The 26,740-nt window shown below is 51.3% G+C and overlaps 2 protein-coding genes across 2 annotated transcripts; one reads left to right on the top strand and one right to left on the bottom strand.

The window, feature by feature from the left end:
* The first annotated feature begins 53 nt into the window (after positions 1 to 53).
* DLST (dihydrolipoamide S-succinyltransferase (E2 component of 2-oxo-glutarate complex)) lies at positions 54 to 16,481 on the top strand. The gene is made up of 15 exons (XM_010583715.1): positions 54 to 624; positions 4,428 to 4,461; positions 5,802 to 5,850; positions 6,906 to 6,961; positions 7,317 to 7,391; positions 7,779 to 7,834; positions 8,541 to 8,652; positions 9,159 to 9,314; positions 9,603 to 9,688; positions 10,378 to 10,475; positions 12,343 to 12,473; positions 13,055 to 13,128; positions 13,963 to 14,046; positions 14,590 to 14,757; positions 15,261 to 16,481. Exons 1-15 carry the CDS (start codon positions 595 to 597, stop codon positions 15,393 to 15,395), a joined length of 1,344 nt encoding a protein of 447 aa, XP_010582017.1. The 5' UTR covers positions 54 to 594; the 3' UTR covers positions 15,396 to 16,481.
* Positions 16,482 to 19,303: 2,822 nt separating this feature from the next.
* RPS6KL1 (ribosomal protein S6 kinase-like 1) lies at positions 19,304 to 26,712 on the bottom strand. Its single transcript, XM_010584000.1, has 10 exons — positions 26,475 to 26,712; positions 25,983 to 26,107; positions 25,093 to 25,185; positions 24,215 to 24,262; positions 23,306 to 23,438; positions 21,064 to 21,972; positions 20,162 to 20,251; positions 19,937 to 20,019; positions 19,540 to 19,635; positions 19,304 to 19,414 (listed from the first exon to the last, which is right to left on the bottom strand). The coding sequence occupies exons 1-10, from the start codon at positions 26,710 to 26,712 to the stop codon at positions 19,304 to 19,306; spliced, it is 1,926 nt and encodes a 641-aa protein (XP_010582302.1).
* Between the last annotated feature and the right edge of the window lie 28 nt (positions 26,713 to 26,740).

A 26,740-nucleotide genomic window follows, 5' to 3' on the forward strand; every position in this document is an offset into this window, starting at 1 on the left:
GGGCCGGGCCGGGCCGGGCCCGCCGCCTCTGTCGGGAGAGGCGGCGCCTCGCCTGCGGCACCGGGCAGAGCTGACCGAGGGGAAGAGCCTCCGAAAAGCGCCGCTCTCGGGCTCCGCCGTCGCCGCCTGTCGCCGGGCTGAAGCGGTTTGGGGGGCGGCTCTGTTGGCAGCCGTGACTCGCTCCCTCCCCCCCACCCCGGCCTCCGCCGGCAGAGACCCTCCCCGGCCGGGGTCCGCCCGGTGCAGAAACCGCAAATGAAGTGGTGCCTACTTTCTTACTTAATTCCCGTGCTCCATTTTCAAAGCGGTCGTTGAACCAACCAGTGCAAACAGCAGTAACCTGTGCTGGCGGTAGCCTGGGCTTGCGGGGTCCGATAGCCAGAGCCAGCAACTCAAATCAACATCGTGGCGGCACTTGGCCCGCTCTTTTCTGTCATTTGCTGACTTCGGGCCATGTCTTCCGTTTAAATAGCAAACATGCACAGCTTTATCTAAGTACATATATGTAAGCATGCACATATGTACGTATATATGCATGCCTACAGGAGGAAAAAAATCACTTCTCTTCCAAATGACCAGCTGAAGCCTTAGAGCATGAGATTTGATTTTAGCCATTGTGTGAATGTAGGTGAGCAAGTGTTGACAGCTAATTGTAATGTTGAACATTATGTTATGCTTCCCTGTAGGGCTATTGTGTGTTAAATGCTTGCCTCTTGGCACTAGAAACAGATTTGTGTTTATAAATATCTCTGTGTGTGTATATAAAACCACTGTAAACAATTTATAACTAACTACATAGTTATATTTTGTTATATGTAGATACAAACTGATTATAGTGCAGGTTAAAATAACCTTATTTAAGTGGCATTTTAACAATATTTATGCTTTGTCAGCTCTCAGTGGTGCTGTGTAATTACATAGAACAGAGGGGAAAGCCAGATGGAGTATTCCAACCTTTTGCAAAACTAGTCTGCAAATCAGGAGGTTACAGGAGGTTATAGCTGAGTACTAGGAAGGGGAGATAAATTTAGTTAACCTGTTAGATGTACTAAAAAAGTTGAGAAGTCAAGATGGTAGCAGTAGTTTGATTTCCATTTCAGTAGGGACATGGGAAGTAAGTTTTGATGAAAAGGATAATACAGGCCTTTGGTAAGGTGGAAAGAAATGCCAGAACTTGGCAAACCTCTGATGGGAGAAGTGAGAACAATAGATGTGTAAAAAATTCAAAAGTGTAGGTTTGAATGGGAGAACAGTGGAGTCAGCAAGAAACAAGGAGAGTAGGGCAGGGTTGGCTGGATTTTGATGATTTCGTAGAAGAGAAAAAGGTCCTGGATTCATGTATCAGGTAGAAATCATGAATGTGCATCAATAGCCTGCATCCAAGCATGTAAGACTCGGGGTGGAGGAGGAGAGGCAGCTGTTGAAGGATGACCTGAAAAAGTCCAGAGAAGAGCTAGTCTGAAAAAGGATGGTTTGATTAGGAGCTACATTCAGTGCTTTGAGAATCAAGTCCTCCTGTTTATCTGGGGAAGAGTTTGTAAAGAACTTTTTCTTCCCTGTTTGATCCTCCCTGTGTGCTGGAGGAGGTCTCAGTCTGTCATCTTAGTAACAGTATCCTTTACCACTCAGCATTGTTATCTCCATCCCATCTTAGCATCTGCCCTGCCATGCTGTATATAATTGTGTTAAAATCCATGAAAGATGTGCTATGGGTTTTTTGTGTGTAGCAGTGGTTTGTGCTCATCCTTGTTGTTAAAGCAGCAGCTTCTTTGCTTTGAAGAAGCCAGGGCTGGACAACTGATTGCTGCTTTGCCTGTTGTCAGAGCTGCCCAGCACTGGGCTTCTGTTTTGCCTCTGTTGAAATTAACTGTATCTTCCTGTTCAGTTAGTGTCCTTACCTGAACTGGTCACTGTTCCCACTCCTGGAGAAGAAATGTGTAGGTATACAGGCTGTCGCTTTAGCTGATGTATTCCATAATTTATTTCACTGTGTAGTGACCTATGGGAAGGTGATTACTCCTTGAAAGGTGTGGCCTGGGACACTGTGTGCCAGGGTCCCTTTGACATAATAACAGTTATAAAAGCAATTCTGAGAAGTCATGTGAAATGTAGGGGAAAAATTAATCACTTGGTATGTGAGTCACTAGCTAATTAGACCAAGACTTATTTCTTCAAGTGAATGCTGTCTCTTTAAAGTGACCCAAAGTGCTAATGCCAGCTAGCGAAAACTAAATGTTTCTATTTTCGCTGAAGAAGCTCCAAGATCAGGCAGAGGCAGATTTAGCCAGGTGATGCCAGGAACAGGTGCAATCACAGTGATTCCTTCCAGGAAAAAGGGAACAGGAAGCAACCCTGTCAGGCACCTCTCAGAGCTGCACGTGCATCTCTGAGGTACTGTGGTTAAGGGATGGACACAAGAGAGAGAGAGTTTCCTTATCTTTCATTAGTGCTTCTTCCTCCCATTAGAGCTCTTTCCCTCACTTCTTAACCTGAAAGACAGAAGGGTAGAATGATACCAGTTTTTTCCTTAATTTTGCAGTGGTTGTGGAGCTTTCATCATGGAAGAGAGCTGCAGGTGTGTTTTCTCGCAACAATTTATTTTGGGACAGGCCTTCTAAACTTTTTTTTTTAAACCTTACAGTAAACTGGTCATGAGCAAATAAAATTGGCTGATTTTACCTCAGGCTGGGTCTGTACCTCTTTCTTAACAAGTTATGTGTAGGGTGCTAGGAATACCTTTACCACTTTTTTTATGAAGCACCCAGGAAAACATTAATGGGCAGAGGAGAGCTCAGGTTGCTTCAATACAGGATCAATACAGGAACTAACCTATGTGCTTAGGATTGTGGTGCTTTAGACGCTTGACCAAGCAGAGTTAACTTGAAATTTGTCTTATTGATCCCAGCTTAGGGCTGTCTCTAAACAAACCAGATCTGAGTTAGCAGGGCGCCTGTGCTGCACCAAGATTAAGTGTTGTAGCATTCGCGATGACTCTGCAAAGTCTGTGCAGTGCTCCCTGCTTTCCCTTCCCCAGTCGGACCTGGGGCAGGGGCCCCAGCAGGCCCTGCTGGAGGCTGTTTTTGCAGGACTGTTGGTCCAGGATTGTCAGTCCCTGCAGTGGGCTGGAAAATAGGGTAGCTGCATGGCACTGTGCTGGAGCTCCTGAGCTCTGCCAGACCCACGCTGGCTGAGCAGCAAGTCAGCCTGGCCACCTGCATCCTCGGCACAGCTAATCGTAACCCTGTTGAACTGCCCATTGATCATTGAGTTGACCATGTGTTAATATCTGAGAAGCCAAATCGATCAATACGTTCAGGTAATTAAACTGCCAAGCGGCTGATTCCAGACCTGTTAGTAGTTTTGATGATACGAAGTGTTCACTGAATATATTTTTGTATGCTACAGCTCTCAGTCCTGCAGATGGTGTGACAAGCTTAAGTATCTCTGTGGTCCTCGATGCTGTCTTATCACACACAGCTCCACAATTTATTTTGGTATTTAAGATCAGTTATATCCCATCCTGCTTGCTCTGGTGAAGCTGAAATCAGGGCTTATAAGCAAACTTCCCTTCAGACACTGAAGATGTGAATGAAATCTAATTTTTACCTCTTACCTTAGCTGCTGGATAAGGGTGCTTTGAGCTGTTGGGTAGCTGTTCTTCCAAACCAGTCAACTGCATTTTAGTCATGGTTACTGTGATATTTTCCTATAGCTTTTAAAGAGTTCTTAGATTCTCCAAATCTGCAGGTTTGATGCTAGAGAAATGTGTAATAACAATAGGGAAGGTAACTGGAATATCTTGAAACATCTTTTACTTTTGAGGAATGTTACACTGAGCTAGGAGTGCAGTCAATGATTACATGAGTATGAAGTGAAACATCACCAGAAGGTGGAATTCCTGGCTCACTGAGGGCAGTAGAAATTTTTCCATCAAGGGAAATTCTGGCCTTCTGGAGTTCAAAGGCTTCATAGCCTTAAAACAAACAAACAAAAAAACCCCAGATGCTGCATTTGTGACTATAGGATTAAACATCATGGGATGTTTTATTGTCGTATCCAGTAGCTACCCTTGACCTTCTCATTCATAGCAAATTTTAGTGAATGAGTCCTTAGAAATCTGTTCCTTCTTAAAGGGGAAAGTATGCATGAGAAGGTCAAAACAGCTGGAGCCACAACTGGAAACCAAGTGCATGAGGTTTAACATCGCTCCACAGGAAAGAATCCTGGAAGGAGACAAAGCAAAGAGGAGGGTGTAGATGCTCTCGCTGTCTCCTGCTATTGCACGTTATGGGAAAGTAGCAGGCCTGCAGTCTGGAGCATGGGAATGGTTGGTCCTGTCTCTGATCTAGGTCTCATGGGAAAACCAAAGTCCTTCTAGGGTGGGTCTGTCTTTTTGCAATACTGATAGTTCCTCTTCTCTCTGACAGGGGAACTGTACTCTGGCAAGATGCTCTCTGTCTGGTGAGTCTTATGCTTTTATTTCATTTCAAACTACCTAGACAGAACAGAGCTGATGATGGAAGTTGGTAATAAGTTTGATTGGGGTTTATTTCCGTCAGTCATGTAATGAAGAAACAGTTGGTGAAATGAGCTGTGTTTCCATGTGAGTGCCTCCCTTGCCTAATGTCTGTACTGCCCAATCCATTCAGCTCTGGTGAAGATTTCACAGCAGCAGCACAGTGTATTTCAAGCACTGCAGTGCTTGAAACACATACTGTTGCAGAGCCTAGCTCTCTAATAAATTCCTTTGAAAATGATGGGTGAATATTAAGTGACATGTCAAATCTAGTATGCCTATGAACTCCTCTTCGGTACTTAAACTGGATTTTCCCAGAGCTCTGTTTTTTCTAGCCGTACTGTGTTTATGTAGCATTACCTCACTCACTTCTGATTCCACATTGAGAAACCAGTTAAATCTGCTTACCTTTTCCAGCTCCTAGAGTTCCAATAGCAGCTCTTTAGTAGGGGATGGTGTCAAAATTGTATCACTTTTTTTAAAAATCAAGTGGGGAAATGGTTCTTCCTTCTGGCATTGTGTAATTGAGATAACTATGTTCTCCAGTTGCTATGCTGACTCTCTTTAAGATCAGACTGGAAGACTGCCCAGTGCTCTGAAAAAGACAAAGGACAGGAGTTCGGTTTGTAATAAAAATTGCAGTGTCAGGGCATGTGAGCAGTGTGGGAAGGGGATGGTGGGGTATGTGAAACTGAGAAGCTATGCAAGTACCTCCCTGCTGTGAGCTTTGGAAAAGAAATGTTCTTGGGACAAGGGGTAGACAGAGAGCAGGGGTGATGGTGGCTTGCTACTCTGCCCAACATGCTGTTTTCATTCTTTTTTGACTCCTTACCTATCCATGCGACTGTGAGGCTTCCTGGGGGTGCCTCTTACGGGACTGATGCCTTGCTCCTATTAGGAACCCCTTTGTATTGGTGAGGATAACTCAGCAGCAACTGAGGTTTCAGCAGTCCTGGAGGTGTTCCTTGTAGCTGTTTCCTGGTTTTGTTCTGACTGGGGTAGCTGCTGCTTTGTTTGCCCTTTTCAAAGTTATCCTTATTAGAATTGAGGTCAAGATACAACTGTTTTTCCCATCTCTATAAGTCTAGATGAAGACAAGACCACTGTTCTTGGCAAGCTCTGGGCAGGTTTGATGGCACTGATGTGCCTCTGTATGCTTATATTCCCCACTTAGTTGCAAGCTTCTTTCAGGGTGGACAGTGGTATCCTTTGCACTCTTTTACCTGACAGGGACACTTGAGGGCTGGACAACGTTCCTGTGGGGTAACACCATTTTCATTCACAGGTGTGGCTGGGAGCCAGGGACTGGCTTACATGAACAGCAGGAAGCTTGTGTAAGTATCTGCAGGAAAGCTGTGATGTGGAGAGGCTGGGGCTGCTCTAGCCCTGATAAGATTTGGGAGCTGGGAGGCAGAATATGGTTGGCTGTCATAAAATCCCTGTGCACATCATAGGAGCGTGGAGCTAGCCTTAACAAAATCTAGGTTTTGCAGGTCAGGAACTCTGGCACACTTAAAGAAAATAAACCTTGTTTGGAACCAGATACTGAAGCATGGAAGGGATGGGAATGAGGAGACTGGTGATAAATGGATCTCTAGCCTTTGATTATCTGACTAGAAGTCTTTGCTCTATGGTGGCCTCCTGGTAGGATTTCTGTCAGGAGAAGTGGCATGGTTCAGGGAGCTGTTGTTCATATGGCAAGGTTTGTATTGCTGAGACGGTCTTGTAAAAATGTATTTGGGGAAATAACCTTAAGAGTATATCCATAAAAGCCTGAAAAGCTGGTCTGTTTGCACCAAGTAGCCTGTGTTAGAGGAAATGCTAAAGCACGTTTGCTTCAGGTTTCCAAATGCGGTGTCAGTAGATATAAAAAAAATCCTTTGGAACGCTTGGGATTGCCAGCTCCCTGTGAAGGGACATGGTGGAGAGAAATAGCTGTCTCTTGGATGTGTTGCCATAGGCAATTTATGGGACTTTCTCTTTTTTTGGAGCAATCTAGCAACTTCTGTAGAGATCGACAGTCCTGATCTGGAGGTAGAAAATGGTTACTGCACTAGTCTTGGGTGTAGGGTGGGCTGTCTGGGTCAGCCTTTTATCAGTATTTGAACTGCAGGGGTTCTGTTGGGTTGCCTCCCTAAATTAAAATTCCTTAAATGTCAGTTCTCACTGAGTTACTGAGAGCGCTAGTGATGGTAAGCTGCAATGTTTCCTTTCTTAGTGGGATTGTTGCAGCTTAAACAGTAAGTAGGTGTCCTTGGAACAAATACATCAGAACAGCTGAGCAGCCTTTCAGATCAGTTAAGCAAGTGTAAATTCTGTACTTCAGCTTGGTGCTGGCAGCCTGCAGAGGAACATACTTCTGTGTTCATGTCTTTCTCTCTTTCTGCAGAGTAAATAGCTCCAGTGTCTTCACCGTCCGTTACTTCAGAACCACTGCAGTACGTAGTAAGTAAAAAGTCAGGAGTCAGCGGGATGGCTCTTGTGCTACCTGTTGGTGTCCTGACAACAGCTGAAGCTGCCTCTTCCATTCTTGGTCTAGGTCCACTGCTGTCCCACCTTGGTGGATGATTGAGCGTTTATGTCCTGGGGCCCTAAAGATTTTGTCTGGCATTCCTGTCACAATGTGACTTTCAGTCAAATGGGAATTCTCTTGTGTTAATCAGTGTTGAAGCAAGGAGAAGGCCAACTTTTGATGTCTGTTGACTTACTCCCTCTAGTAGAGTCCTGATGACAAGAATGAAGCAATGCCATAAGTTTTGAGCTCTGAATGCGTTCAAGTCTGTCTCTCTCTCTCTCACAGGGGATGACGTGGTTACGGTGAACACACCAGCCTTTGCAGAGTCAGTCACAGAAGGAGATGTCAGGTGGGAGAAAGGTAAGCTGGTGCCTCTTCCCTGAAATTCTCAGAACCGTTGCTGCTGCACTGGGCAGCTCGGGGGTGCATTGTAGTTCACTGGCTGACAGCCTGCTCTGTGCCTTTCAGTCTGTGACAATGAGGCAGTTAATTGCAGTTCTTCTGAGGGGTAAGGATTGCAGTTACTGCCTCAGCACCTCTCTGTCACGGGTGATGTTGGGTGAAGGGTGATGTCTAAACTGGAATCAGACTCTGCAGTAGATTGATGTTTGAGCTAGACTTTTCTTTAGCAGCTGTGGAGAACTGGAGTGAGAACATTCTGGATTAGTGGGGGAGACTGCTGTGGGTTAAGAGGGGAGGCCAGAGCACACCTCCCTCCTCACAGTGGTCTTCATATCTATCATTCAGCTGTTGGAGACACAGTGGCGGAAGATGAAGTGGTGTGTGAGATTGAAACAGACAAGGTAGGAGTTTTCTGGACCAAAACTTTTTATAGTTCTGTAGCAGGTATCCTGTATGGCTCCTCCCTGCTAAATGCTCCTAAAGCCTGCAGGCCCTGCCTGTGTCTCCTGCTTCCGTGATGGAGAAAAGCTTTTCTCATCTAGTATGAAAGCTGGCTGTGCCTTAAATGAGAATTCTTTGATAACTCTTTCCTTCCTCATACATTCGATTAAGCATCAGTGGTGCTGATGTTTGTTGGAGCTGCAATTCCACTCTTCCTTCCAATTTCAGTGCTCTAAGCTTTGAAACATGTTTGTGTTTAAACAGAGGAGAAATCTGCAGAGCCATAGGATGTCTTCAGACTGTTTAAAATTTAGCCTTTAAGTTTACTCACTCCTTAAAGGACTCTTAAGCTTTGAAGTTCTTGCTAAAATGCCCTGCCAAGTTCTGCTTCTGGTGTTGCTGTCAAGAAGATGCTGGCAGCAGGTCAATTCTTGATTGTACCCTGGAGCAGGAAGATCAGGCTATATGTTACACTGCCAGCATCTCCCAAAACTTCTAAGCATTGGCACAAAATCCCAGTGGGGGGTGTGAAAACAGGCGCAAATGGTGCGAGACAGAGCTGCCGTCTGTGCCAAATTACAATGTCTTATCTATGCATATTGGCATCTTGGCCACTTGTTCTCCATCCAATGTTTGGGGGAATTTCACTGATTTTCCGTTTTGCAGACATCAGTGCAAGTTCCAGCCCCAGCAGCTGGTGTGATTGAAGCCCTTCTGGTACCTGATGGTGGCAAAGTGGAAGGGGGAACGCCTCTGTTCAAACTCAGGAAAACTGGGGGTAAGTCAGGCCTGTATAACTTGCATAGGCCTTCCTGTTTCCACCAGTCTTTTTCTGAAGATGGAAGCAAGGCATTTAGAGGGATCCTGAGAGAGGTTAAATGTTTCCTCCATCTGCCTCTCTAGCTGGAAGAAAATACTCCTATTTTTTTTCCATTAGAAAAGCATAATTTCAGCCCTTCTGGGGGTGGAAATTTCCTTTTGCTCCCTCTGGAGGAGACTGCAGCTCTAAGTTAAAATTAATTGAGAATTCCACTGATAGAACTCCCTTCTCCACCCTCTTCTCTTTAGCATTCAGTCTTGTGCACAGCGAGGAGATCTAGGGTGTCGATGAGTAAAACACTTTCACCTTGGGATCCTCTTGTGGTGGCTCCTATCAGTTCAGTAGTGCTGAGAACATAAAGGCACTCTGCTGGAGGGTTAACTTTTATCAGGTTGGTTGGACTCAGAGATCCCTGACAGTGGAAGCTCTTGTTGCCCTTACCATGGTTCTTCCTTGTCTTTCAGCTGCTCCTGCCAAGGCCAAACCAGCAGCAGCCCCTCCTCCTCCTGCAGCCCCTGAACCTGTAGCTGCAGCTGCTCCTCCCCCTGCTGCAGCACCAATTCCCACTACAATGCCACCAGTGCCGCCTGTGTCAACTCAGCCCATTGATAGCAAACCAGGTGAGCCAACAGCCATTTTCTCCTATTTTCAAGCCTCTCTCACTTGGGGAGAGTGTGTAAGCTTAAAGACAGCAAACAGTCTGGCATTTATGGTGAAGGCCTCCCTGCATTATTGCCCTGCATGCTCCAGACTAGAGAGCTCAGCTATGCCTGGAACCTGCCCAGCCCAATTCAAGGCTGTTTCCGCACCGTGTTGCTTGAGCAAGGAGCTCAGATGGGCTTTCTACCTCAGGGCATTGCAATTAAGCCCTGGCTTCCCTTTTTGACTGATGTGTTCTTTACCCTCAGTGTCTGCGGTGAAGCCAGCTGCAGCCCCAGCGGCAGCCCCTCCTGGGGAGGCAGTGCCCAGCAAAGGTGCCCGATCAGAACATAGGGTAAGCTGTGGGAGTAGGGGCCTTGCCAAGGCTTCTGTTGCTGGGTGACAGTCTGTTCTGGCATAAGTCTTGAGCTTTCTGGATGAGTCTGTATCTACCTGTTCACATCCAGCTCAGTGGGGCTGTGACAGATGTGAAATTCTCTACATGAGGGCACCGCTTAGGGGTGGGCTGGAGGAGGAGCCAGGTCTGATCTGATGCAGGTCTTTTCTAGGTAAAAGTCTTGTCTTGAACTCTGCTGACTGAGCACAGAAGGCTCAGTGTGATCTGCTTGGTCTGTCCACAAGGCCTCAGCAAAGGGCTGAGGCTGCTGCAGCTGCCTTGTGCATTCTTAAGAGAACATGGTTGAGCAGCCTGCTTTCTTAGCAGTCTTGCTCTTTTCACATTAGCCTCATGCTGGAAACCTATGCATGCTTGGAGGTCCTGAGAAACACATAGGTTGGAAGTAGTTATACTGTGATGCATTTCAGCACTGCTTTTCAAGTGAACTGTGTGTTGAGCTGGGCAGCTCTAGTGAAATCAGCTCAGCCTGTCATGCTCCTCAGGGAGACCTAGAGTGAAAACCTTGGCCCTAAGCATCTATTGCTAGTCAACCAGATGGCAAGAAGAAGGGCCTTTTGAGTTTTTTGTGCATTTTGCCCCTTGAATGAGCTTGAGGTAGCTTCTGCTTATATCTTTTTAATTTTCAGGTGAAAATGAATAGGATGCGTCAGCGTATTGCTCAGCGGCTGAAAGAGGCTCAGAATACTTGTGCCATGCTGACCACTTTCAATGAGATCGATATGAGGTGAGGAGCAGACCTCTTTTTCCCTTTGCAAGTAGAAATAGATGCAGGCAGTCATCTTTAAATAGCAGTCAAGACCTTGCTGATTCTCTTTGGAGAGATTGGCAACATGTCTTTTGGGACCTCTTTCTTAGGTGAGTACCACGATCTGCACAGCTTCATCACGGCCACGTTGGTGTTGCAGTATGAGGGGTGCGTAGCTTCCTAATGGCCTGTCATTCCTTGGGAGTCATCTGCTGCCTGTAAAAGGGGCAGTCTGGTTCCTCATCTGTGTAGTTCTTGGTTGAGGACTGGTAGATGTCGAGCAGAAGACCAGGAGTGACTACTATCACTTGTATAGTGGTGATTAGAAGACAGCAAGATGTATCATCTGCTTTCTGCCACCCCACCAGGTTACTGCTTTTGGAGGTGGGCATATTTAGCTTCCAATGAGGTGGTTCCCCGGGGCTCATCAGCCTTTCAGGTGAGCACTACATAGGTCTGAGGCCTTTGCTGTCAGATGATGTAGCTTTCCAGAGACAGACTATCATCCTTCTCCATCCCCTCTGGGCAGGTGGGGGTCTTCTGACTCGTGCTTGCACGGACTGAACACACTAATGGTTTTGGAGGGTGGGCAGCTTATGTTACAGTGCATTAAGGGGAAATTGTGCCCAAATCAAATTGCCTTGTGAAATCCTATTCTGCTCCTTAAGACAAAACATGTAAATATTTGGGTCTCAGAACAATAAGGTTGGCAAAATAGTCTTGATTGGAGAGGAAGTGCTGCAGCTTTATCTCCTCTCAGAGGCTCATTGAGGTGTCGCTTTACGCTGGCCTCGGGCTCTCATTGCATCTGGTAATCTGGTTTGGATTGATTGCTGTGAGGTTGACTCGTGAGGACCTGTGCTGGGGCCTCCTGCTTCCCGCAGGGGGTCAGCATCTGAAAGGAGGAAGCCATAATGAGCCAGTTTCATAGCAAACCTCGTCCTCATTGCTGCAGTCCTTGTGTCTTGGGAGACACTAATGTCTTTGGGTGGTAATCCTAGCCCTAAACAAGGTTAGGCACAGGAAAACAAACACTCTAAACCATGGAGACCCCTGTGCCTTGCTGAAGCTGTCTCTTCAAAGGCTCCAGGTCTCTGGAGGGGGGAGGGATGGACCATGCAATTCCACAGCTCTGGTATTAGCCTACAATAGGCAGAGGTTGTAGCCACAGCTTGGTTGAGTTTTGTAAATGGCCTGAGTTCTGATAAATAGAAGCAGCGGGGAAACATGATTAGTCTGGTTGAGGGCTGCAGGTGGGCTGGCACCCACTACCATAGCATCTGGGAAGATTTCTTTCATATTTGTGCAACTCCCAAAGCTGGAGAGTTGGGTACGGAGGCATTGTTGTGCTGGCTGGTGCTGGACTTGCACAGTGATTGAAGTCTTTTCCCTCTGACACCACGTGCATCTTTTCTGCTCTTGGCATTTTCTGGTTTTTCACCCTTCCAGGGCTGGCCCAGCTACACCTGCTGTTGCTGTCTGTGGTGCCACACTGGTGGCAGCACTGGTGTCTCCAGAGAATCGGTGGCAACATCAGGTCTAAGCAGGAAATACACCATGCCCCATCTTGCTTAGGTGCCTGGCAGTGTGGGCCATGCAGGTTAACCCTGTCCTGTGGAGTTTGTCGTCCAGGACCAGTGCCTGTTAGATCCTTTGGCAGGGGCCTTAGAGCCACCTTCAGCCCACTTCATCTATGACATTTGAAGGATTTTTCAGCAGACTGGGAGTTTGCCGGTTGGTGGTGCAGTTATGCAGTCCTTGGGGCTGGCACTGAAATCTGTTACAGAGCAACGGAATGGTGTTTTCTTGGGCTCCCTGCTGACCAGCATTATCATGTGTTTTGCAGCAACATCCGGGAGATGAGAGCTGTACACAAGGATCCCTTCCTGAAAAAGCACAATCTGAAGCTAGGTTTCATGTCAGCTTTTGTGAAAGCTGCAGCTTTTGCTCTGCAGGACCAGCCCGTTGTGAATGCAGGTGAGTGGTGACCCTTGCTGGTGAGTTGCATGTCTCACCAGTGAACGTGGCAGAGTGGGGGAAAGCAGGTGGCCCAAGTCCATGGCAGGGCACATAGCCTGGACAAGCAAGTCAAATACACAGAAAAAAGGGGGACAGTCCTACGTGCTGCAGCTGATTTTGCTAATGCCGCTTATGTAGGTAGAGGACAGCTTGCCAAGAGGGGCTCTATTAGGAAGGGGTTGCCAGGAATGGGGCTGGGGCCATGCGTACACAGCTGCAGAGGGCAGAGCCTGCTGGTTGGTGTAGAGGTAGCTGCTGTAGGTGTGATGCAGTTCCTGGGCAGTGTCAGAGGTACTTGCTCAAATCTAGAAGAAGAGAATAACCAAGGGAATGTCCGAGGGGGACTGACCTATCTGGACTGTGTTTCCTTTCTGTCTACCCTGGTGCTTCTCCCACAGGTGCAGTGAGGGCTCATTTTTCTCTGGAGTTATGTTTAAGCTAGAGATGAACAAGTTGTTATGATTTTGTGGCTATGTCTGTCCTGTTGAGCCCTTGATCTTGGGTACTGCATGTGAAAAACAGCTTCTTTCTCCTTCTAGTGATTGATGACACGACCAAAGAGATTGTGTACAGGGACTATGTGGACATCAGTGTTGCTGTAGCAACTCCCCGGGTAGGTACCTTGGATGCTTTGGCCATGCTTCCTGCAGCCTCGGATCATGGGATGGTCGTATACTTTGAGCCAACTCAGCTTTGAGCTCTGCTGCAACAGAAACTTACTGATGAGACTGATCTTCTAAATGAGACATCTGATATATTGTGGACTGCTGAGATGGTTTTGGGAGGAGGTGGAGGACAAAGAATATTCTGCCACTGTGCTAGGAGATGGAGTAACAAGGTCCTTTTCTTTTTTTGTGGACCCATGAGGATATGGCATAGACAGTAAAAGCTTTGCATGTCCTGTCCTTTGGCTAACCCTGCTGTGTTGTTCCACCATTTCTGTAAATGACATTGCTGCTTCAAAGAGATGTTCCTGTCCAGGCAGAGTATGGGATGGAGTTACAGATGTTGAATTAGTTGGCCAAACCTCTGCCTGACAACAGAACCACGACTGAAGTTCTGTCACTGCTCCCAAAGTCTAGGGGAGGTCCATCTTAAAGGGACTCGACTCTTCTGGTGGAGAAAGAGGTGGCAGCTGAACTCTACCCAGTGTCTCACCTGCTTTTATGGACGTGGAGCTGGATCCAGGCACACCTGGTTGATTTTATGAGACGGGCTTACAAAGGCAAAGATGATGTCTCAGTACACACTAAGGTGTCGGCCCTTAGTGCTTGTCATGCCAGGTTTCCCGGCAGGCTGCCAAGGTGCAAGGCAGCTCTGCCAACCACCTGCTGTGTGCTGAGGAGGAGGCAGGAACTCTGCTGGGCTGAGGCCAGGCTCCTGCCCCTTAACAGTTACGTGTGTTGCTGCGGTGAATTTGCTGACCATGCACTATGCTTCTCCCTAGGGTCTTGTGGTCCCTGTCGTTAGGAATGTAGAAAACATGAACTTTGCTGACATAGAGCGTGCTATCTACGAGTTGGGGGAGAAGGTAAGGAAAGTTGGAGGTTTTTCTGAAAAGGGTTGGGAGGAATGGGAAGAATTGGGGGTGCTGAATAGGCATGAATTGATTCAGTCCCTCTGTGTCATCATCTCTGACCTCTAACACACTGAGTTGTGCTGTGGGGAGTGATCCAGTTACATTTGTAGCTGTGCCTGTGCCTTACAGGACAGGTCTGTCTACTTGTTGCCCTTCCAGAAGACTGCAAACTATGCATTAGTGACATGGTGTGTCTTCACCTTTGTCTCTAGAGGCCAAGGCTGAACTGCCCTGGGGTAGAAGTCCCTGTGTCCGTCTCCTGCAAAAGCAGGAGTTGGAAGCGAAGGCAAGAGAATCCTTCCCCAAAGCCAGTAAATGTTCAGATCTAAAGACAGGATGCATTTTCAAGTACTTCGTGCTGGTTTTCAGCTGAACAGATCAATAAGTGAAGGTCTTGCCATCAGCATTTATTCCTGGAGAGAGTGAACGTCCAAACCCTTGTCCTTTGCCTTCTGTGATCTGTGCAGCTTTCCAAGACCTTGCTTTTTCTTCTAGGCACGGAAGAACGAACTGGCCATTGAAGACATGGATGGCGGCACTTTCACAATCAGCAACGGAGGGGTTTTTGGGTCACTCTTTGGGACACCTATCATTAACCCACCCCAGTCTGCCATCTTAGGCATGCATGCCATCTTTGACAGGCCTGTAGCTGTGGGAGGCAAGGTAGGTGGAGCTGTGCAGGAGGTTTCAGTGAACATAGGGGAGAGCTCAGTGGGATGAGGACCATAGCCCATAACCTTTTTCTAGGGGGTTGGTGTCAACTTATAAAAGGCTTTACTGTGAAGGAGGAGCAGAGACTAATGGGTGTAGGGCAGCTTTGCTGGCACTGGTACTTGCCTGAGGTCTGCAGGGGGCCTTGTCCTATCTGTGAGGGGGAGAAATGGATAATCTGCTTAGGTGTGGGGAGGAATAGGCTGTAGCCTTTGTGATAGAGAACAGCTCCAGAAAGGGACGTAGTCTTATGTGGTGCGGACCCAGCCTGAGTGGTGATCAGTGCCTGGGTGAGTGAGCGGGTCAGTAATCCTGCCAGGCAGGACACATCCGGGAGGGCCTGAGCCCTGGATTCAGAATAGGAAAAAGCCCAAGTCTTCCCAGAATTCACAGGAGGGTATTATACAGGCAGTAGGGCTGAGCTCACTAATGCCTGTCTTATTCCTCCCCTTCAGATCGAGGTGCGGCCCATGATGTATGTGGCGCTGACGTATGATCACCGGCTGATTGATGGCAGAGAGGCAGTGACTTTCCTGCGCAAGATCAAGGCAGCGGTGGAGGATCCCCGCGTGCTGCTGCTTGACCTGTAGAGCAGCCACACCCCCACACAACCCACGCAGGGCAGGGCCACAGCACCAGCAGGGGCAATGCAGGGCATTCAGGAACTGGCAGGGGTCATTCCAGTCTCTCTTCCTCCGCTGTGATCGGAGCTGTCCCAGAGGGAATTGTGGGGATAGCTCCTACCTCCTTTCCTATTCTGTTTAACGAAGGTTCAGTTTCTCACGAGGATTGCTATGCAGTGGGCCAACCACTGAACGGCACTGCCTTTCCAGAGCCAACTGTATGGCATCCTCTCCCTCACAGCACCGAACTCTCACCTCTAGCTTGTCCTATACCACTGGAAACTGCTTGCTGCTGCTGTGCTAGGGTACCCTTCCCTGCCACTCCAAGGCAGGTTCAGCTTTATTTCCTAGCACTGAGGTTCCTGGGAGGGAGAGGAGAGGAGAGGCTACTGTTCTGTCCCTGTTTTGCTTGAAAATATTTCACACTCATCTGCCTTGCAAGGGCAGTCTGGGGACACCCAGGCCACTTGCAGCAGAGGTTTTGATCAGAGCAGGGCTTGAGGTAGGTGTCATGCCTCTGGCAGTGCCCTGGTTACACTCCCTCCACAGACAGGAACGCAGCGGTGGCAGCTCCCCTGCTTTCCCTTGGAGATCGTTTGTCTCTCTCCAGCCTGGTCACTGGTGTGAATGTTTGTCTGGGTGGGCAGAGCCCGTGACCTCTGTGGAGGTAGCACTGATCCTGGGGGGACAACCCTTTCACCATTACATGCCCGACATGGGGCTAAGAACCAGCCCCCAGCAGCTGTCCTTGAATCACAGCTCACTGACGGTGGATCTGACTGCTGGCTTCCTGCGTGCAAGGGCTTGGCCTGCTACCAGCAGAGAGACAGCTGGGGAGGGCCAGGTCTTTAACTGTAATGTACATCCCAGCCCAAGGCTGCTGGTTTTGGGGGGAGGGGGGCAGTCCTTAATCTGATAGCGCACACATGTATTGGGGAGTGAGGGGGTTGCTAGTGCCTGCAGAGTCTATTACTCTTACCCTCTACGCAGAACTTGTAACTAAAATATTTAACACAGCGGATTTTAAATGAAATAAAAGTGGGCAACGACTGCGAGGTGGGGTGTGTTTGAGGGAATGAGCAACAGCTCTTGGGTGAGGACTCAGGCAGCAGCTTCCTTAGTGTAGTGTAAGAAGCCTGTTTTCTGGTGGTGAGAGAAAAGAGGGAACGGGAGCTGGGCCCATCACTGGGGGTAATAAATTGAGGCTTCTCTGGCTGTGCTAAACCCTCTTTGGCACAGAATTGGCTCTTCCCAGCAAAGATGAGGTTTTCAGGGCTGGAAATCCTCCTTTCCTTGGTCCAGCAACAGAACTGTCACAGACAGCGAGGAAATCCCAGTGTTTGCTAAATGGCCTGATGGCCAAGAGGGAGACCTGGGATGGGCTCTTAAAGTACAGGTGTGGAGCCAGGTTTTTTTCCCTGCTACAACAGGGGAGAGTTATAAATCATGCAAGTGGGGAAAAAGGCTGTTAAGGGTTGCAGAGGGAGAAGGGAGGCAAGATCAAAGAACTGCAAAGCAAAAGCTGTCTGTGGTGCTGAGTGTCTCCCCAAGGAGCTGTCCTTGTTGGAACAGTACGAAATCGTTCCTGGATCATGGCAGGGTTTTTCCAGCTCTGACATCAACTTCAGAGAATGGTTTGCCTTTCCCAGCTATGAGTGAAGAAGACAGCCCCTTTTAACAGAATATGATTGCACTCACAGCTGGCATGCTGATGAAAGGGAGAGCAGTTCCTAGTACTGGTTCCTACAGCTTCCTGGCAGCTATGGACAAACTGGTGTGTGGAGTCCGCTTTCCTCTGACTGTCCCTGGTTGAGGTAGAAGGGTAGGAGGAGAGGAAAACCCCCTTCCCTGTCCAGTAAAGGAAGGGCAAGGAGTCTAGCTGCTCTTTAACAAATAAATTGAGTGAAAGAGAAGGTTCTGATTAAAAAATGCTGCTAGCACCCAGCCCTCCATGCTGGTTTAGGATACAGAGGGCCCAACTTGACTTTGTATGTGAGCCTGGGGAAGGGCAATGCCTGTATTCTGTCTGGAGCTGCAATAAATGAGGCCTTTGAACTACCCAGGGAGTGAATGTACAGTCAAGCTTTTAAAATGATGCAGCCTAGCAAACTGCTTTTTTTAATCTGCCCTGTTGGCCGTTGCTGTAGGAGGGTCGTGCAGCTGTGGTGCTTGAAGCTTCCTTTTTTTGACCCTCCTGGATGACACCCATGGCACTGTGTTGCAAGAAGCCATGCTGTGGCTTTGGTCAAGGGTCAGTCCTGCTGAACCTCCCCTGAATCACAGGACTAGGAGGCTGCCGGCCAAGGGTGCAAGCCTGCTGTTGGAGGGTTCAGCCAGTGCACGCTGCCCTAGAGAGGAAAAGCCCCAGGCTTAGCTGCTCCTGCTGTCTGGCTTGCCGTGGCATTAGTGGTCAGCTCCCCGGTTAGTCCTCTTGCTTTTGCGCAGCCTTTGAGGTGTCCCCTGCCCTTGCTGGGGTGGGAGATGAGTTTCTGCCGGGCTCTGCTTCCCTCTGGTGGACAAGTGCTCCTGCTGCTGCCTGAGAGCCAGGCTGAACCAGCGAGGAGCAAGCAGGGTGTTGCTGCTGGTGGCAAGAAGAGCTGGAACCAGCTAACCATAGGAAAGTTTCACTGGTGCCAGTAATTCCTTACTATCAGGGATAAGTGAGCAATGGGAGGGAGTGCTGGGAGAGGAGGGCCAAAACTACACTGCTGCCATTGCTAGCCATCCTTCCAGCCTATGGCTTTGACTTGCACAAATGAGCACAGCAGCCTCTGCTTTGGGCTGTTAGCATGTTTGTGCTTTTTCTTCTATCCTAGTTTGTATTCACTCTTATCCTCCTCCTATCTGTGCTGGCTCTCAGAGTTCATCCCTTTAAACCCTCACTGTTTGGTCTACCCATGGATGACTGTGCTCAAAGCACAGCAATGAGGGCAGTGGGGTTGCTGTCCTGCCAGCAGAAAGGAGCACCCAGGCACAGGAGGCTGGAGCCAGAATGAGCAACAACAACAAAAGTCAAAGCTGGAAGAAAACACAGGCATGCTGTGCACTTTTCCCAACTCTGAGCTGCAGCTGCATGGCTGTGCAGACTTGAGGCCATGAGGCAGGCAGGGGTACAAGCGGAGATGGCTGGACACTCAGTGTCACCTTCTGGGTTTTGGCTGCAGGGTGGTGACACCCAGTGGGCGCCACCAACCCAGGGCTCCCAGGCAGGTTTGAGAAACAGATTTGGGGCTCTCCCTCGCTCAGCACACTAGGCCCAGGCCTGGCTGGTCCAGCTCAGAAAGAAAAGGACACTTCCGCAAGCGATAATGAGCGGTTTATTTTTTTAGAGGGCTGGGGGGAGAAGAGCAGAGGGGTCCCTCCCATCTCGCCCCCACAGCAGGCATTACCCACACGCACATGCAGTCAGGGATGGGAACAGACCCCCACGCTTGGGCACCAGCCCGTGGGGCCTGGAGGAGATGCACTTTGAAGCCACAAAAAATAACAGGGCCTGGGGGGTCCCTGGGGTAGCAGCAGAGATAAAAACCATAGGGAGGGAGTCCCAGGGCACAGTGGTAAGCTGAGAAGGGGATGCCCCAGAAGGGGAGCATAGCCTCTCTCTGGGGGTGGGCACCTGGGCTCCTTTTCCCATGAGGGAGGACCTAGAGGAGAAGACAGCCTGGCCCAGACCACAGCCTCCTCTCTTGGAGACACCAACAAACACAAGCAGAGACAGAACATGCAAGGCTGCAAAACCTCATGTGTACCCCACACCGGGGCAGCCCTTGCAGGCAAACCTCCCCCTAGCAGGCAGAGCTGCCAGTGCCACCTGGGGTCACAAATGCCAGGGACAGTGGCTCTGTGCCCAGCTCCCTGCGGGAAGGACAGCCTGCCTAGCCCACCAGCTTGTTCCATGGGACGGTGCTGAAGAAGGAGTGGGACTTCAGCTTCGCCATGCCACCTCCTCCAGAGCCCAAGCGCTGCTTCGGGTTGTACTGCAGGAGCTGCAGAGAAAGGGAACGGGACAGCAGGATGGGGACACGGGGATAGTGGAGAAGCTACCCAGGCTGGACCCTGCCTTTCCCCAGCCTCTAACCCATCCTCCCTCCTATCCACCCAAGCCCCTCACCTCCGTGAGCAGCGATGTAGCAGCCAGGCTGAGCCCCTCTGGCAGATGCAGCTGGGTGTGAGGTTGAATCCCTGAAGGGTGGTTTTGGGACAGTGGCTGCAGGAGGCAGAGTGTGATGGTAAGCGGCAGCACTGAGGAGGGTAGAAGCACCCTCTGCTGAGCCTTCATTGCCACACAACCCCAGCCCTACATGGCAGGATTTAAAACCTGGGGCCCTGAACACCCAGAGACCATGCACAGGCACTAGGAATCACACACCTGAAGCAACCTGGCACAGCACTGAGGTGCCAGCAAGGCAAGGCACCCTCCCGGCCCCTGCATGGCAGGGAGCCCTTGCGCTACAGTGTCACCTCCTCCTCCTCCCCCCCCCTCCTTGCACAGCTCCTCTGCCTCTTACCACTCCTGTCAGCAACTCATACAAGAGAGAGCCAAAGCTCCAGCAGTCAGCTGCTTCGGTGGGCTCCGCAATCCCCCCCACTTCTGCAGAAAGAGCCAGAGAGGTGTTAGAGCTAGAGGCAGGGAGCACCAGTGGCCGTACTGTGCTGGGCACATCTTGCTGCCTGCAGAAGCCCCCTCACCCCCGGTCGGTGCTACTGAGCAGAGGGCAGAAGGCGTCCCTTACCTGGGGCACTGTACAGCTCTTCCTGTGCCTGGCTGCAGTATTGGGGCTCCACCTCTGTCCACTGGCCAAAGAAGGTGAGACGGACATGACCTGCAGAGCAGCACCAGAGCCAAAAGCAGGGAGGTTAGGACAATGCTAGGGACTTTGGTCAGAGCACAAAGCCAAGCCATATCCTTGCAACTGGGAACAGCCAGGGCAATGGGCCCCCGTCATGCTCTGAATGCAGAGGCACTGTGCACCCCCTGGCCTCCCAGTGCTTGCCCGAGATGCCCAGCAGGCATTCTTAGCTGGTGAGACTGGTTAGGTGGGCTCCAAGCTCACAGACCTCAGTGGAGGCTGTAGTGAGGAAAGAAACAGTTTTTAAAGGGGGGGGGAGGTTAGCTTTCCCCTTGCAAAGCTCTCTGCATTTTTCTTTTCCTGAGCAATTTGTACCTCTCCAGTTTGCCCCAGATGTTGCCAGCTCAGCAGGGACTTGGACAGACAGCAGTACCCATGGCTCGAAGGGATGGGATGGCTCCAGAATATCCCACCGGGCAGTAACTACAAGCAGGGGAAAACTCCAGTCCCACTAACCTCAGGCACAGTTCAGCTGGTCTCAGCTTCCCCGTGCTGGGCTTTCCCAGGCAGCCAGCCCCCACGTGGGAGCAGGGGCAATGCATTCCTGTGGCTACGGCCCCTGACTCTCCCGCTACAGAGCCATCTCTTGTAATAACTGCTTGGAAATCCCAGCTGAGACCGCACTTCCAGGCTCAGAAACATCCAAACCTCCCCAGACTCCCACCCTCCCCCAAAGCAAACTCAAGAAAGTCCATGTCTCCTGGAAATGGGGCAAATGGCAGTCTCCCAGCTGAGAGGCCAACCTCCTCCTCCTCCTCAGGGCAGCAGCCTGGGGCATGACCTACCAGCTGCGTCAAGCAGCAGGTTCCTGGGGTTGAGGTCCTGGCACAATACACCCTGTTGGTGAAGTCCCTCTAAGGCCAGGAGGATTTCTGCTGCCCACAGCTGCACCTGCTCCTCCTTCACAGCCCACGCTCGCCGGCCGTGCCCATGGGAAGGTAGAGCCCTGCACTGTCCTGACAGCGGCTGCTTGCCAAGCCAGCCACAGGTCAGGCTTGCTCCTCGTGAGGGCTCCCGCACCACTGGGTCAGGCCCACAGGGCTTGCCAGAGCTGGACGTGGCGACTCCTGCACGAAGCTGCCTGTGACCCAAGATCAGGAGGGGGCGAGCCCAGGGGACCTCAGACACTTGCTGAGATGGCAGATCCCCGGTCCCTGGTTGGCCCCCTCTCACAGTCTTCAGTACGGGGGTGAGCGTCTGGGGAAGCCTGGGGTCTTGTTGTGAGGCTGCTCTCTCCGATATGCAGCCCACGCCGCTGGTTAGAACATCCCAGGGGTAGACAACCAGGCCCTGACCAGTAAGGTGGCCAGGGCCTTTGGCTGATACTGCTGGAGCATGGTCCACAATGCCAGACACAGCCTGTGTCACGCTTAGATCCTGCCCTCCAGGCGCAGCCCTCGTGCTGCTGGCAGGAGCCAGGCGAAGCTGGCAGTGGTTCCCTGAGCCGGGGTCCATGGGGTCAGGGGACTGCTCCTGAGTGGGCGAGGCAGCAGTGTTTCCCAATACTTGGTGGGTCGCAGAGCCTGGGAGGCCACTGCCTGTCCGAGCAGAGAAGATGGAGACTTGGCTGCTGCCCTGGGAGCTTCCCACGCCATCCTCTCTGCCACGGTCTCTCAGGGCTTGAATGGTGTTTGAACTGCCAGAGCCCTGCTGGACACAGTACTTAGAGCGGAGGTGAGACCACAGCGTCTCCCCTGGAAAGCAGAGAGAAGAACAAGTGATGGGGCAGAAAGCATCCCTGGTTCCCCCACTGCGGACATGGCCCATTCAGGCACAGGCCAAGGCCCACACGCTGGGGATGTGATTGAGCATCATTAACCTCCCCTGCAGCAAAGCTCAAGTCCATGCAGAATACTCCCCAGCCCTACAAGCACACCATGCTCAACATCACACCTCCCCTGGGACCTAGCACACCAAAGGCTCATTCCCCGCTCCTTTAGCAGTGCTGCTCCCCATTCTGCACAGTCCCATTGATCCCAGCTCTGCCGCTTCCTTGTCACAGGCCAGCCACCTCTTCACACACGCCCCTGATCCTACCGCCATCACCTCTTTCCCCTGAAAGCCCTTCCTCCCCACGTGACAGAGATGCCGGAGTGCTCCCACAGCACAGCAGAACCCGTGGGTCAGTGATGAGCCACAGCAGCGAGTCCTGGAGCCCACAGCATGCTGCCAGGGCTTCCCAGCCTCAGTATGTTCAGCTGCTGGCTGCTTTCTGCAAATTCATCCTACAGCAACACATGAGGTGTTGAGGCTGTTCTCCAACAAGTCAGCCTTCATTTATCACTGCTGGACTCCAGCTGCTGCTCCCTACACATCTGTTCAAGCAGCAGAGAGCAAAGAAGCTCCCTGGGACAAGCCTTGTCACACTTCTTCACCAGGATCTGGGACAAGCCTCAAGTTTGCCTCCCTGTCGTACCCAAATCCCAGTGTGCTCCCTGCCCTTTATGCCCCGATTGTCCATCATCTCCTCTATTTGGTCTGATATCAAAATCCAGTGTGACCTCTTCTTTTGTAACCAAAAAATGTTTTATAAAGGTCCTATCAAAAAATTGTTTTGCTCTACAACTTCCAGGTGAACTACCTCACTTGGTTGTCCTTCTCCATCACCTTCCTGTCATGGTCAAACAATGCCAGTAAAATGAAGAGGTTCTTCTTTTCAAGATGCTGGACCACATCAACCTCTTTACCTCACGGCATGACCATTCCCTCCCATGGGACTCAGTGGTCCCTAAAGCTAGTTTCCTTATAACACCCATACACACACAACCTCTTTCTCCTTGTAGGTCTCCACATGTCCACTTCTAGGTTACTTCCCCAGTCAGCTCTTAGCAAACCTCCAGAATCCCCAATACAGCTGAGCAGCTCTTTCCACAAAGTCTCCAAGCCCTGGTACCCACCACCCATCTATGAAGAAGACAGCTTGTGCTGTCACTATAAATACCAGTCCCAAAGCAGCAGGAGAAACGTATTTGAGATTTTAAAAAAAGGAGGTTGGGGATAAGAGCAGGCTATGCTGTCCTCACTCACCCTGCACATGCTCCAGGTGGAGGAAGATGGAGTCCTCACTCACATAGTAGCACAACAGCTTGACCATAAAAGGGACCCCATGAGGGATGATGGTCTGTCGCTCACGGGTCTCAACATGGGATTTGGGGAGGCTCTGAGGAGGTACAGGTAGATGGGCGTTACAGCATGGTAGGGACTTGGACTCCCTGCAACCTAGCACCTGGCAGGGCAGGAGACCAGCCAGAAAGGTAGTGTGCCATCTGCCAAGCCCCATGGCTGCTCCCCTGCATGACCTGCGATGGAGTTCCCTGTCTGTGGAAACCCACAGCTCATGCTGAGAGGTCTGTCAGTCCCCAGCACCCAGCTGTGATAAGGCAGGGCTCTGCAAAGCTTTGTCAAGGCAGAGCGCTCCCCACCTGCGCTGCGGGACCCAGAGGACACCGCTGGTCCAGAGCGGTGGCCTTCTCCCACAACTGCCCCTACTCCCTTCAGACGGGAACCTGCCATCCCAGTCCCCTCTCCTCTTCCCTCTGGAACTGATGCTTTTCCCTGTCATGCCAGAGCCTCCTTGTCCAATTATTGAAGTCCTTTATGTTTAGCTCCAAGGACACTGGAAAATGCCCTAGGACTTGTACTGAGCACACCTCACCCACGACCTGTTTCAGGGGTTGACCCAGATTAACATGGGTGTAAGGCTTGGCTTGCAGCATTACCAGGCAGAGAAACAGCTGACCAGGGAGAACCACTTTGCTTCTGATCACAGAAAATGGCTGAGGCAACCAAGAGAAGCTTTATGAACAATGAACTTCCTCCAACACCTCTGTGAGCTGCTATTTTTTTGGTCCTCCCGCCTGCCCCAGCTATCTGCTTGGACAAGGAGGCTCTTGACATGACAGGGAGAAGCAGGCAGATGAAACTGAAAACACCCACCTTAAGTATAAAGGTCCCGCCAGTGGCCGGATCCTGGACGATCTGCACCTGGGAGCAGTATATACAGTACCAGTCAGAAGCAGTGACTGCTCCCCCCGCAACACACAGCCTACAGGAATGACCCAAGGGACTCAACTCTGGAACCAAAACAAACTCCCACCCAAACTAGAGGAGTTTGGTGGTGCTGAAACCCCTACTCTTGAAAGACAAAACACAGGTTATTAGCAATGAGATAGCCATGCAGCCAGGGAGTAGAAAGTTAATTAAAACAAGAGGTGACTCCCACACCATTTTTGCTTCCTTCACAAAGAAGGGTTTCGCACTGCTCCTTCTGGGCTCTGTGGGCCATGCTGGGCTGCCCACCGGGGCTTTGGCAGGACAGGAGGACCACATCAGTCCTGACAAACTGAGATGCGTGAACGGCAGAAAGCAATGTGCCAGTGCATGTATGGAGACAGTAAGCCTGGCATCTTCACTCCAAGATCATGAACTACTAATTAGCTTATTCATCCAGATAGCTTGTCTTCTGCTGAAGTCTAGATTATCCACAGGAGTTCACCATCATGGTACCTAGGCATCAAGCACGATTCCATGCACGGGAAAGAACTGGATGCATCAACCTCCTTGTAAATATCTTGGGAGCTCTGGTAAACAAAAGTAATGGGGACATCAAGAGATTTCCGAACTAATTCCTAAAGAGGCTTGCATCCTCGCCTGCAAATTTTCCTTGGTGGGAATGGTGTGGACGGATACCCTCACGTTCCTTGCTGGGTGTGCTGGGGGCCGGCAGCCCTATCCCAGCTGCCAGGACCCTCCAGCTTACACTCCCTTTGGTCCAGCCCCAGCCTCACCCCCCCAGTTCCAGGTCGAGTCATTACCTTATCGATCACTCCCACAACCTTACAACGTCTCAGGTTCTCCACTGCCGAGCTCAGCGTCCTGATCGGCCGGAAGCGCAGGCTGCTGTAACCCTGCAAGGCGGTGGGAGAAGAGGATGAGGGACCTAGAGGTGCTACTGTCCACGACAGTGGGTGGGAGAAGTCCTCGCGTTTCCAGAGGAGGCAGCCCTACTGCCAGGCTGGTCAACATCCAGAGACAATGCCCCAACGGCCGTGGTTGATTCCTAACATCAGCTGGACCATTTTCTTGGCCAGCTCCTGGATTGCTGAAGTTTTCAGGGAAAGCTTGCACCTGCAGCGGGGGTAAAATCACTCCGAAATTTGTACCTGGACCTGAACTGCTTCAACACTAAGGGGATCTGTATGGAAGGTAGTCACCTTTCTCCAGTCGTCCTCACTCCCCTCTCCCTTCATTAACCACCTCCTTCCCACAATGCAGCAAGTGGCCATCGTCTTTGGTTTCCATCCAGATGGGAACAATGATGGGGAACATGACATTTTCAACATCTGACAAGGTGGCTCCCCCCAGTGGCTTCAGTCCCATGAAAAATGGCCATTTTCTCTATGGCGGCAGCAAGCTAAACACACACACCTTGGGGGGTCCTGGGAGCGCCCCAGGCAAACTGGGCCCACCTCGGCTTTTCGATCCAGGCAGGGTGAAGGGCTGCCAGCTCCCTCGCAGCCACCGTCATGCCAGGAGACTCTGCAGCTGACGTGTCTGCCATTTTCTCTACACCACCTTACCGTGGCATTCGGCAGAGGCAGTCGAGGAGGCTCACTGGGGCTGCTCTGTATGTGTGTCCCCCAGGTTTCTCAGGGGCACAGATCCGCTGCCATCCCACCCATGCCTCCCCACGCCAGCCCCTCACCGTGGCAGTGGGGTTGCCACCCCCCGCAGCCCGCTGGAGGTGGCAGTTGAAGATTTCCTCCGCGCGCCGCAGGTACTGCGTGATCTTCCGCTTCACGGCCTCCCGACGCTCCTTGTTGGGGTCAACTGTGGTCGGCGCAGAGGGCGGGCGTGAGGGGCCTGCCATGCTCCCCAGAGGGATGTCCCCGTCACGTTGCAGCGCTCCCGGGAGGGGTACCCTGGACCCCGGCCACACTCCCCAGAGGGATGCCCCGGTCCCCTCAGCCTTCTCCCAGTAGGGATGCCCCGGCAGCCTGGCTGCAACCGCTGGAGGGATGCCCCGGCCCGCTTCTCTTTCTCCCCGGAGGGACACCCCGGCCCCCTTGTCGTCTTTCTCCCCGGACGGACACCGCGGCCCCCTCCCCGGTCTCCCCAGGGGGATGTCCCGGGCCCCCCGGTCGCGCTCCCCGGAGGGATGCCCCGGCCCCCCGCCCTGCGGGGAGGCCCCACGCACCCTGCACGCCGCGGAGCAGCACGTCCACGCCGTTCTGGTAGTGGTTGAAGGCCTCCTCGTAGTCCTCGCTGACGTCCCGCTCCAGCGCCAGCCGCAGCTGCCGCGCGGCCTCCCCCAGGTAGTCCCGCCGCCCGCCGCCCTCGGGGCCCGCCGGGGAGACGCGGCTCCGCAGCTGCCCCAGGTAGACGCGGGCCTGCGCCAGCGCCCGGGAGCAGGGCTCGGCCTCCGGCCGGCTCATGGCCCCCCACCGCCGCCCCCCGCCGCCC

This window comes from Haliaeetus leucocephalus, unplaced genomic scaffold (genome assembly GCF_000737465.1).
Source record: "Haliaeetus leucocephalus isolate CR32 unplaced genomic scaffold, Haliaeetus_leucocephalus-4.0 Scaffold932, whole genome shotgun sequence".
Lineage (NCBI taxonomy): Eukaryota > Metazoa > Chordata > Aves > Accipitriformes > Accipitridae > Haliaeetus > Haliaeetus leucocephalus.

Bases quoted from the DNA above. Each gene is read 5' to 3' on its own strand.
- DLST (XM_010583715.1), top strand. From the start codon at position 595: ATGAGATTTGATTTTAGCCATTGTGTGAAT. The intron at 6,962-7,316 runs GTAAGTAAAAAG...TCTCTCTCACAG, and splicing joins CAGAACCACTGCAGTACGTA to GGGATGACGTGGTTACGGTG. The intron at 7,835-8,540 runs GTAGGAGTTTTC...TCCGTTTTGCAG, and splicing joins GTGAGATTGAAACAGACAAG to ACATCAGTGCAAGTTCCAGC.
- RPS6KL1 (XM_010584000.1), bottom strand. From the start codon at position 26,712: ATGAGCCGGCCGGAGGCCGAGCCCTGCTCCCGGGCGCTGGCGCAGGCC. The intron at 21,973-23,305 runs GTGAGTGAGGAC...TCTGCTTTCCAG, and splicing joins CCACCTGGAGCATGTGCAGG to GGGAGACGCTGTGGTCTCAC. The intron at 20,020-20,161 runs GTAAGGGACGCC...CTCTTTCTGCAG, and splicing joins AGAGCTGTACAGTGCCCCAG to AAGTGGGGGGGATTGCGGAG.